General features: G+C 35.9%; 1 protein-coding gene across 1 annotated transcript; it reads right to left on the bottom strand.

Annotated features, from left to right (window-relative positions):
- Positions 1–1103: 1103 nt before the first annotated feature.
- On the bottom strand, positions 1104–12040 carry LOC113749975 (pseudouridine-5'-phosphate glycosidase). The gene is made up of 13 exons (XM_027293874.1): positions 11893–12040; positions 11597–11708; positions 10658–10768; positions 9151–9233; positions 7012–7071; positions 6841–6901; positions 5398–5504; positions 5235–5312; positions 3615–3660; positions 3386–3506; positions 3154–3239; positions 2839–2922; positions 1104–1696 (listed from the first exon to the last, which is right to left on the bottom strand). Exons 1-13 carry the CDS (start codon positions 11953–11955, stop codon positions 1686–1688), a joined length of 1023 nt encoding a protein of 340 aa, XP_027149675.1. The 5' UTR covers positions 11956–12040; the 3' UTR covers positions 1104–1685.
- Positions 12041–12279: the final 239 nt, after the last annotated feature.

Raw genomic sequence — 12279 nt, 5'->3', positions numbered from 1 at the left:
ATATAATTTTTTGTAGTAGGGTATCACATATTTATGTACAAAAATACCCTTTCTTTCACTTTTGCGCTATATCCACCCCCATCATGCGGAGTGAATATTTTGAAGAATTAAATTGTTGAACTGCCTAGACTGATGAGGGTAAAAATGTCAAAATGATTCTCATTTTCTATTTTTTCTTTTTAAATTTTTTTTTCTTTCTTCTTACATGCCCCTTTTTGCCTTCCTTTGATTCCAGCCCGAACTCAAGCCCAATAAAGCCATACACCTCCACAATATTATGAGATAATAGATAGACAGAGAATAAGAAGTTAGGAAAAAAGGAAAAGAAAAAAAAATCGTATTTGACCAATTTACCACCATAACACTACATGCCTTTCCACAAGAATGAAATATGATAACTAATAGCAAATTTATGGTGTGATCATTTCACAAGTTCAAAATTATGTTATGGAAATTGAAACATAAATAAATAATTATAAATGTATACTAGAATTTAGAATAAACAATTTATTCATCCGCAATTATTGTGTTATCATTGTGTTAGTGTCTTTATTCAGGATTATGGACCTTCATCCCTATGAACATGAGCACTCCACTTACCTTTGAGAAGAAAAACAATAGCGGACAGGACATAACACAACAAAACATAACCACAGGCCATACTTCAGCTGATCAATGTTTGTCATCCTTCCAGGAAGTATGAATTAGTTTGCCTTTGCCATACTTCTGTTAACCACATCTTAATCCATATTTTGTACTCACTAGAATTCTGCTATGCCTAATGAAATTTATGGCTGTTCCACCACCAGAAAATCTTGAGAAATGCTTACTGAATGACCAAAGACTAGTGAAATTCAACAAATATCTATATTAGCATTAACTTTTACAACAGGGATGCCAAAGCTGTGGTCCTAGGCATGACAAGCAGTTGGAGATTTCACAGAAAAGTGAGCTATTTTGGACAGATATATAAAGTTTAAAATTTGAATTGACAGGGTCAGTTTGACATTGGTTAAAAAACAATGAGGGTTTAAGCAGAAGAAACCGATTTTGCATCCATAACATACAATTCTATCTCAAAAATATCAAAATAGCACCAAAAGTTGGTAAACAAATACTCTTATAATCTAAGATTCTAAATCATCTTCCACCAGATTTGATGAATAACAAATCTAGTGACAAAGAATACCCTTCACATAACCAAAGAGAACCTTAATGTTGCACCAATATACTTCACTAAGCTTTTCACCAAAATATCTGTATTACCATAACACCATAGTGACAGAGATAATACTAAGAGCTGATATATAGTACACAGGTTTTATCAGCACAGAGTACATGGTAAGAATTACAGTCAAACTTTTTTTTTCCCTCTCTTTAGAGTGAAATTCAATGTCAAATTGTCAATGGAGCATCAAGGACAAACTGTCTCACCTTTTTGTTTAGCAACCCTAGCTCAACTGTATGGATGTTGAGCATTTGGACGTGCAGCATATGGTGTGCATCTAAATATTCAAGATATGCTAATGGAGCATCTACACAAAACCTTCATGCCAGTTGAAAACATTCTTCTAATGGAACACCAAAACTTTTTCCTCAGTAGATTCGAACAAGAAAGAAAAGTTTTCTGCCATTGACAGTGTTAACTGTATGGTCCAACTGAGGCAGCATTTAGCATCAACCCATTATTCATCATCTGCAAGATATTGAAGCATGTTAAAAAAAGGAAACTCAAAATGTCAGATCTCTAAATCATTGATCGACAAGCAAAGGGCTCAAATGAAGCATCGCCTACCCAAAAGAGCCAAAAAAGTTTGGTGGTTGTTTTGTGTTGGGGGGGTGGGTGTTTGCAATTTCAGTATACTTGTAAATTTCCCTTCAACTAACTTGACAGCAAATTTGCATCCAAATAACCAAAATATCTTCAGGAACACTTAAACTGAATCCCTCTTTCTTGTTTCCGTCTGAAGTAGGAAGTTATGGGGGCTGGGAGGAATTTAACTTAATGCTAAATCTGCTGCACTCAAAAGCCTAAGTATCGGGTTCAGGAAACATAACTGTAATAAACTTATGTGATAATGCAAAATATGTCATGTAAAGCTACCGTGATCACCCATAGAATAAGTTATTGTAAATTATTTTATGTGATAATGAAAATTGTCATACATTATGATCATTATACAAGAACAATCCATCGTTGGTAGATGGAGGCCAACTTTTCTCATACAGATGTGTGAATGGAAGGTGCATTGGCTTGATTGCAGTGTAAGAAATGCCAATAGACTAGCAAGCCTATAGTCGACCGCAGAGTACTTTCGTTTGGTGTTGGCAACAACCAGATTGTGGGAAAGTGTGGGACATAGATGTGAATGTTTCCCTATAGACACAATCTCAAGAGACTAATAACAGGGAAAGGGATTGAGCTTGACACAGCTCCCAATACAGGAGGCCCCAAGGCAAAACTTCTATTGATTATAACGTAATCGACGGTGTGAAAATATTGGCAGAATGTGCTGAAACAGTTGTACATTTCAATATTTCTTAATATTAAGAAGCTGGCATGCCTCTCCAAAACATTTCACATCTGGTCTTTTGCCTTAGCAAAATAGCTCCAAAGAATCGAGGTGTGAGCAACAAAAATATTCTCTACAGCCTTGTCGTAGAGGATATACAGGTTATTAAATAGTAAAGTTTGAAGTTCAACGAGCTAAAAGTTCTTAGATGTAAGATTATTAGCTCATTGTCCTTCTATAAGGAGTGAACAAGAAAGTGAAACTTGAAAATGAATATAAACACAAGTGCTTAATCAAATGAAAATGCGGTGATGTAAATATGTACCTTTAGAGCTACATTCACGAAGACGGGCAAGGGCAACTGCAACCCTAGCACCAATGCTCGCATTATTTTTTACAAGTGCAATATCGAGGACTCCATTAAGGATAGTTGCAAAAGTAAAACACTACCGTCTGTCTGATCTATGCAATCCCATCATTCCAGCTAAAACTAATAACAAAAGAAATTTTGATGACAGTAACATCAACTCCAACCACACCACCCCTCCTCCCAAACCAAAAAAAAAAAAGCCAAATCCACAAGAAAAAGGGAAAAGAATAGCTCAAAACTCCACCCCTATCCAATAATCAAGTAGGATACTGGCAGCAAGAGACGCTCCTCCAGTTAGCTCATTTACTCTAGCAAGCAAGAATGGAGTTTCAGCGTTTCCAATTATGCTCTTCTCCCTGTAGTTACAGCTCAAAAAAATATCAGTTTCTGCTGTGTTTCTTTTACATCTTTGGCAGGTATGTCAGTCAAATAAGATGCATCCAAGAAAACTGTAGGATGACCCAGTAAGCAATGTGATAAATATAGTGAAGAAAACAACAACCTTGCTTCTTGAATAGCCCTTTGGATTGCAGACTCAATCAGGTTTCCTGAAGCTGAGTGTTCTCGTGGAATAGGGACAGCTATCAAAATTCCTGTCTTTAGATTCAGTTTTGTATTTGCATCTGTCAGTTAAAGTGACAAAAGAAATTAAAAGAATGATAGGCTGACATATAATGTTGACCATTATAGTGGGCGAAACAGGGAAAAATTTGAAGCTGCACATAACTCACCAATTACACAAGCACAATCTTCAGGAGTATCAACTCGGCAAGGTGCCTGCATAGTTTACGTTTATATCACAGATCATAAAAGAGAAGTTCAGTAATGAAAAGGCAGGATGTGATAATAATTCAATTTGCTCCCTCTTTATTAGTTAAATTCCTATCACGCCCTTACGACAAAGTTTCCCATTTTCTAATCCTCTGTTAGTCATGTATAACATACATATAGCTGATAAATGTGTAAAAACTTTCAGTCATGTAAAATTCTTCTTGGAAGGTAAAAATAAACATAAATGCATTATGTCCGAAGCAGCTTTTATCCTAGAATAGAAATACAATACTCATAACCAAAATGTGCACATTTTCAATCGATACTCTCAGAAATAGAACTTCCAAGCTAATATAATGATGAAGAAACGTAAGAGGAAATATAGAAAATAGTTCCTGCAACTTGATTGATGAACACTGACTCAGTCATTTATCAATATTTTAGTTGAATCTTAGCTTTTTAAGTTCTATGTTAACACAGCCATCCCAACGTCACTATGAGCGTAGTTAATGTATAAACTTGGAACAGTGACAACTGGATATAAACAATTATATGCAAAGACCATTTTCTCTTTTTTACCAACTTCTCCACCTCTTCTTGTAACTCATGGTTTTGACCCTCAGAGAAAGGTTTACCAATCTTCAATATCCACAGACCATATTACCAACAACAATCAATCAGCCATGGAAAAAGTCATATCCAGAAGAAACCATTAGCTGTATGTGCACGATTTTGGGAATGAAAAACTGGAAGCTCACGGCTTCTCAACCACCAGACTACAAATACACTATTAGCACACTAGTGGACCACTGAAAAGATTTTGATCAAGAGCTATAACAAAAGGGCTATATATACAGATGCTAGAGACAAAATGCCACATTATAAAGAACATGCACAAGGAAACATTTTTCAATGTGCTCACTAACTTCCGAGCCACACAAAAGTGACACTAACACAGAGAGAAATGCCAGATCTCAGACAGATGGAAGGGTGGCAAACAAGAGGAGAAAAAGAAGGTACAAGGAGATTGATAGTGTGGTTGGGTGGTGACATCAGACTTGAAGGTACCGCACAGAGGAATTGAAATAGGGGGAGGGACATAAGAAGCATATGCACATGGTGTAGAAAGGAAGAGAACAAATAAGGAAATGTAAAGGGCTGTGGCATTTAGGAGCAGCATAAAGAGGAGGAAAGTGGAAGTGTTGTGGCAGAATGGGAAGCACAGATTTTCTGTGAGAGAAGGGTTATTTCCAGCAGCTATGGTCATGGTTAGAAAGGACATGAGAGGGTAATATAAGGCATCTTTGACCCAGGGGACTTTTAGGAACAAGAATAGACAGCGACTTGGTCGTGAATTATTTGACCATTCTAGAAGATTATGCTATTACTGATAGAATTTCTTTTCACCTAAGGGCTACGGAGGACATTTGGCCAGAGCTAGGGGTTCAAATATCATTTAGACTTTATATGCTTGTGCAAAATCAAATTGCTGCATGTGTTGTAAGATATCTAAGGGTGACATACAGATTAGAAAATATATACAAATTGTGTATACTACAATCTTTGAAAGGAATCTGAACCTTACAGCCACTGCTTTCTGTGAAGAAGGCAGGGAATTCATCAGTCCCATAAGCTGCAACACACACTCCCTGAGTTTCCTGTAGTTTCAAATGGAAGTATGAGAATTACATGGTGCTTTTGTGAAATCACTTGCAATGCTGCTTCAAGGGAAAAGCCAGTTACCAGATACTCAATTGTCCTTGGAATATCTAATATTGACTTTACACCAGCAGAGATTACTGCTACTGGAGTCCTTCCAAGCTCAGTAAGATCTGAAGATATATCCATCGCTGCATAGACAACCATAACCACATAAATATTGACGTTCTATTTCATCCCTGCCATTAAATTTTGACGCATTTGATGTTTTCCCTGCTGATGAACCTACCCAACTCTTTATAGTCAGCATGAAAAATACAAGGTTACACACCTTTTTTTTTCCGCAATACACATGCTTAGCAGTGATTCACAGCTTTTAGATTACTAGTTGCCATTGATTGAGCTTTATTTGAACTCTTATCCCAGAATTCTCTTAAGAGTCTACACAGACAATTTGCATATAGGACATTATCCTATTTGCAAATATACAATCAGATTATCTTTGTTTTCAATTTCGTTGCTGAATTTGAAGAAAGCAAATGAATATGAGTTGTACTTAACTTTTGTAAGGCACTTTCCTCTACTCTCTTTTTCTCTTCCTTGTTCGCAGTCTGCATCTTTACTATTTTTCTGAAACACTTTTCTGTATAAAATTTGCTCCATTGAGAAACTTCCAGTCTGTTATCCAAACAGTGAAGCTAGTTATCTCTATTTTCATTTTATTGGCCCAAAAACACCTAAACCTCAATCATTTCTATCACTATTACAGAAATCCCAAAAGTATGGTTACTCACTACCTAGAGCAATACTGAAAAGAGATTTACTTGGGTAACTGAATCCTAACACCCTACCTGCTAACTGTTTTAATTAGCAACCATTGATGTAATAATTTTTTCCCATAAGGCTAGTGTTTCTAGAGCATTTTCCCAGATGATGCCACAAGACGAATTTACCTATTGAATCATTTCATATCACATCTTTATGCACAGACTTAACAAGTTCAGTTGTCTGGATAATGTTGAATTCAGTAGTTTTGAGCAATCAGCCATTGGAGTATCCAGAAACATAGCTGTACAGCTCCTCTGTCCTTTATTATAACCGCTAATAATGCCATGTGAGAACCTGAATGTTAACCCAAAAAGAGCTTTTAACTGTTCCTCACCATAGACTTGTCCAGGTATGATATACTTGCCAACCGTATTACCCACAGATCTGAATTCCTCACTTTAACATCTAGCTGGTCAAGATTGACTAAATTCTCACACCCTCGATTTCGAAACCAATTCAGAGACGCATTGGATTAAACCTTTTCATGTCTCAAACATGAGAAAGTTATCCATTTGATTCTTGGTTTCTTCTGCCTGTTTTTCCAGAAGAGTAAGCCCCAAACTAGCATACAGGTGGAGCAATTTATGCTCTTACAGAAAGCAACAAACTTCAATTTGCACCATATTTTTAAATAAAGAAGAAAGATAGGAGGAAAAAACACCCTGTGTAGCACTAAAATGCAGATGATGATAAGCTTACTATTTTCTCCATGCCTGTGCACTCCTCCAATACCCCCAGTAACAAATATTGGAATGCCTACCTGCAGAAGATTAGGATTAAAATTACAAGTAATGTCCTTATAAGTAGGATTAATCTGAGAAAAAAAAGAATAGGAAAAGTAAGAAACAAAATAGTTTAGAAAATGTTCACCATAGATGCAAATATCATGGTTGCAGATACAGTAGTAGCACCATTACCGCGTGTAGCGACCTAGACAGTGTGCAAAAGGTCAATGAATGCTATCAACTAGCCATCAATGCAGTAAGATCGAGTGAGCTACATACATGTATATCATGTCTGCTATTCCCAAAGCTGTCCCATTATAAGAACTTAGCCATTTAGACCCAATAATTTTGAAATATCAAGTAAATGGCCACAAGAAACTTAAATGTTTCAACAGCAGAAACATGTATATAAGCACTATCTATAGAAAGATTAAGAAGATGATATAAATGCCATAATCAGCATACTTCCGAGAAACCAAAATTTGCTTCTACATTTTATTAAACCCAGATAAACTAGAAAGTTATGTATGGTAGTCCATATTGATCGTAAAATTAAGTGAAATGCAACTTAACCGTCTAGGTTCAAATTCATATATCACCACAGAATTGCTTGACGTTTGAGTAACTTTTTTAATTTGGCTCTGATATGGATAAGCTTTCGTGAAGCAATCTCAAGTGACAAGCCTTCTTATGACATCAGAATGCATCAGCGTTCACTCAAGCAGGAAGTATGCTCATTTGCCATCTTGCCAACCCCCCTTGTACCATGCCCTCCATTTCCTTCCAATCAACATTAGGCCTATGGTTGAAGAGGGGTTGGCAAGATGAGATATCAAAAAATGTTAACAATATAGGTACTCAAAGTGTGAGTTCTTTACCAGATGAAAACCTTCAAAACAAGCACCATGTCATATCCTTGATCTAGTTGTAACACATCAAACTACCTTCTTTCAATGCACTTCAGTGAACAACATCTGCTTGTTACAAAAGTGATATTGCTTCACATGCATAAATTCTTATTTTTAGAAAAAGCTCAACATGGAAAGGAAAGAGTTCCTCTATTGTTTTCTGAACACTGAATACCCATCTAAAAATCCAGTCTGAAACAGCAAGAAGCACCTTGCAAGGCCTAGGTGGCAAATGGCAAAGTACTACTGTGGGGGAGAAAGCCCCATCAGGGACTCTGAATCTAATGAATACGATATCAAAAAAATTCCTTTCCTGGAAAGAAGATCCAGTAATAAGCAACTAATTAAAAAAATCATTACACAAAGAACTACAATTAATTTCTTTCAGCTTGAGGATCTATGGGGCAACAATCAATTCATATGGCTATTATTCATCAATTAATACCTGGCAGTATAGCAAATGGAGGGATCTGTTTTAGGTATCACTAAGTAGTCAGTGAAGCAATAGCTTACTAAACGACTCATCAAAAGCCACCAACACTTCCCCTTTGGACAAAAACCTCAATTTTTATTCTTCAGTGTTTCTGTAGTTGTTGGAAACCCAAACTGAAGAGCAAGTTAGTTAAGATAGGTCCTTTACTAACTGGAATCAGACATTTTAGCTGTGAAGTACCCATGTCAAATCCGAGACTTAATGTAGCCTCATCTCTCTCTTTTTTTTTTTTTGTACTGTAGTATGAGGAGATTGAGTGCATCACATCTCCTCCAATTATTTTCTTCTCCACAGCATTCTGTATTCCATTGAGCAGGTATTATGAAGACAAACTCCATCAGCCCCTCCAGTTGCTGTTTGTAAATGGCAGGAGACCATCAAGTTGCATCATTTTCTAAAGAGAAGAAGATGAAAAGCACACAATAGAATTGACATAAATGTTCCTCACTCTTTTATTAAAAAGGCATAGGTTCTCAAGAAGCTAAGGAACAAATGAAAATGTATTGCATCGAAGTGACTTTTATAATTGGTCTGAACCTCTACACTGTACTTTCAAGCTGTTTGTAGCATATCTATGTTTTGTATGTACATATGTAAACATAAATATTAGTTGTACATTTACTAGTGTGCATGTGCATGTGCATGTGCATCTATATAAGTTCTGCTCTTAAATCAAACAAGAAAATAATTCAGCTAAGCGGGGTTTCTGTTACAACATCTAATAGAAAAAATTCATATTTATTATACATGACCAACATTCTTATTTTGGAATATCCGAAGAAGTAATAAAAGATGGAAACATTCGTCCTGTGATCGTCAGATTTGCAATATGCAAAGAGTATTATGAATACAATGTATATGCATCAGTAACAAAAATGCTCACCACATGTGCAATATCCCTATGAGCTGTCTTACGAACTTTCTTTCCCAGTTTAGCCAGCATCTCAAGTTGTTCTGAACTTAAACCTACAAATAAAAAAGTAGAGAGTTGGACAGAAATACTTTTAGTTTGTTTTAACTCATTTCAAAGGCAGACATCCGTGAATGAGATGCAAATAAACTACAATTAGATTGTATTCTCTTTCTGTATCAAAAAAGGGATGAACTCATTTTATTACCCCAGGCAGCAAATGGAACATGAAAAGAAAGAACATGTGAAATAACTATGAAGACCATAAAAGGTAGAACAGGTAAGAGAATGAAGCGCATCCACCATAAATTTTATACCAAAACTTTCACATTAAGAGAAGAAATGTTGTCAAAAGTAGAAGTTTTACAGAGGGAATTCTACAAATATTATTTGATTAAATGAACCTGTATCATGACAGAGATAAGCAAATAAAAATGGATTCCACTGCATGGTGAGATTCACAGAAACTTATAAACATGAATGCATTCATAAATCAGCTGAAAAGGGGAGTAAATTATTTCTCAGAAAGTTATGCTACCAAATTTCTAAGCCAAAAAAGAAAGTCCAGTGCTAAAGTTAGTTCATAAGAATAGATACCCTCAAACTGATCCATAATAACACATATACACCTCTAGTGAAATTAGCATTATTTCAAGCCTAAGAAAGATATGTGGTTGAAAACCATGAAAATTTGCACAAGCAAGCAAACTGGCTGTTAAAACTTATCGAAACTTCAAACACAATGTAAAAACACCAGTTGACACTCAAAAGAGTTCAACACATCATAGATCACCTCCTTAAGAAGCAACAAAAAGTAAAATATCCAATGAACAATTAGAAAATACTAAAAACCATATAGTTATTACAGCAGAAATGAAAAGCTTCTGCATAGATTTAGCTCGCCCATAATTTTCTTACTCTCTAGCTACAATTCCTTGTTCTCTCTCTATTACTTATTTCTATTTGCACCTCAGTCTTAGTTCCTTCTCTTGATTGATCTATCCTTTAATGCACAGTTAGCATCCCTGATTGAAAAACTTGAACTGCCCCCTTGATATCTGCCAGACAGTGTCCATAGTGGCTTCAAACACAGATAGAACTGGTGCATTTCTACATCACAGGGATACTTCTTTTTCTAGCTCTCCCTTCTACTACTCATTGCTATTTCCTCAACCTACCAAATTTAAGCATGAGCATTGCTAGTGCTTCGTCAGATCCCTTGACTATCTGACCTATGCTATAGTTGTCTCATTGATTGGATGTTGGAAGAGTCATTTCATATGTTCTGTATAATATTAAATTTTTTCTAGATTCATAAGAGAATCTTAATAAAGCAACAATCAACAACACAGAGGAAGTAACATAATTTGGTATGCTAGAAAAAGATTTAGAGGCAAATGTTCAGCCTTTATGTTGCTACAAAAAAAAAAGGTAGTATAGATAAGCAAAATTCATCATAAATATTAAGACACAACAGCACCTACGAATGGGGTTCCATCCAAAATTGCAATTGTGGCAGGCACAGCTCCATTATCCCTTACAACAGCCTCTACCTCTTTGGCTACCTCTAAATTGCGGGGATAGGGCATTCCTAAATACAGAACACAAGGATATAGATTACCAAATCATGAAACAAACCACACATACATCCATAAGGAGAATCTACATAAACGCCCAAGTAATAGAACATTTTCGCCTGAATGATATAAAAGTATCTAACGAAAAAATTGAATCAAATAGCAAATAGCGATAGATTATATGTCCTAAACAAAGAAACTCCAAAACAAGATATAACAAAAATGGCATCCTATACACTACCAAGAATACCTATTGTCTTATTTGTGATACTGTATAAAAAAGAACTAAATATAGCTATTACCCCTTAACTGAATAAAATAACATGCCCAAAAATATAAAAAAAGAAGCTATAATAATACAAGATGCTTATATCACCATATACTTATGCTAATCAAGCGAGTTCAATGTGTGATTCGTAACATAGACAAGATGTATCAGATCACCCAAGACTATAGAACATGCTCAAGCTAATAATAAACTTCATGCGACAATTCTAACGTTTCAACCAACTAGTAATGTCTTAAGATTTCCTGCAATTACAACTAATCAAGATTCAATTTACTTGGAAATCCAGACAATACATTTAAGCAGATCAATTCCACATCTTTTAATCAAACCAAATCATAATGAGCAATTGTAAACATTGTTTTTTACGTTTAGTGATGCAAAAGCAGTACAGTAAGCTGAAGACTTGCAGCAATAAAACTCATGATCAAGAACCATCAACAGGGCTTTCCACATTCCATATATTATATTGAGTCTCAATCAAAATCATTTCCACAGAAACTATATATAGCTCAAACAAAATTATAAGGGCGGCTTGAATAAAGCTTATCCATACCATGAGAAATTATAGTGGATTCAAGAGCAACAACTGCTTTACCAAGTGATAAAGCTTCAGAAACTTCAGGAGATATCTTAATTAGCCCACCAAAACCATCTTCACTCCCGCCCTGTGAAAACAACAATTTAATTAATCAAGCATTAATCAACTTAATTAGGTTCACAGTCAAAAGAAGATCAACCGAACCAGAAAAGTCTGAACCTTCGTTACATGGTCCCAATTCCCAAAAAATAAAAAAAAAAATCAGACGAAATCCAAAGATTACAGTCTGCGAATCAAGTGTACGAAACTACCTTTTTGGTGGGATTGATATGGTTGTTGAGGTTTGATAACCGAGAAAGAGCAGATGATTGCATGGTTTGTTGGAGCAGTAGCCAAGAAAATTTTTGTTGAGGAGGACGACTTGAGAGTTTCTACCAGGCTTTGACTGTATGGATTTTATTTTACCGCGCGACGCGCAAGCCAAAGCAGTGGCTGCGCGGGCAGAAAATTACGCTGGCGTAAAAAGTAAAAAATGCTCAGAGTGATTGAACTATCTGACATAACCCTGTAATTTCAAATGATAGTGTCGATATGGAAACCTTTAGGGTGGGAACCTGCCTATAGTAGGAAGGCCAGCAGAGAGCGACACGTGTTGACGTTATAAACAGTCCAAATGGAGACGTTAAATTGTTGCACAG

Source organism: Coffea eugenioides, chromosome 1 (genome assembly GCF_003713205.1).
Source record: "Coffea eugenioides isolate CCC68of chromosome 1, Ceug_1.0, whole genome shotgun sequence".
In the NCBI taxonomy this organism is placed as follows: domain Eukaryota; kingdom Viridiplantae; phylum Streptophyta; class Magnoliopsida; order Gentianales; family Rubiaceae; genus Coffea; species Coffea eugenioides.
This window is presented reverse-complemented; position numbering and strand designations above follow the sequence as displayed.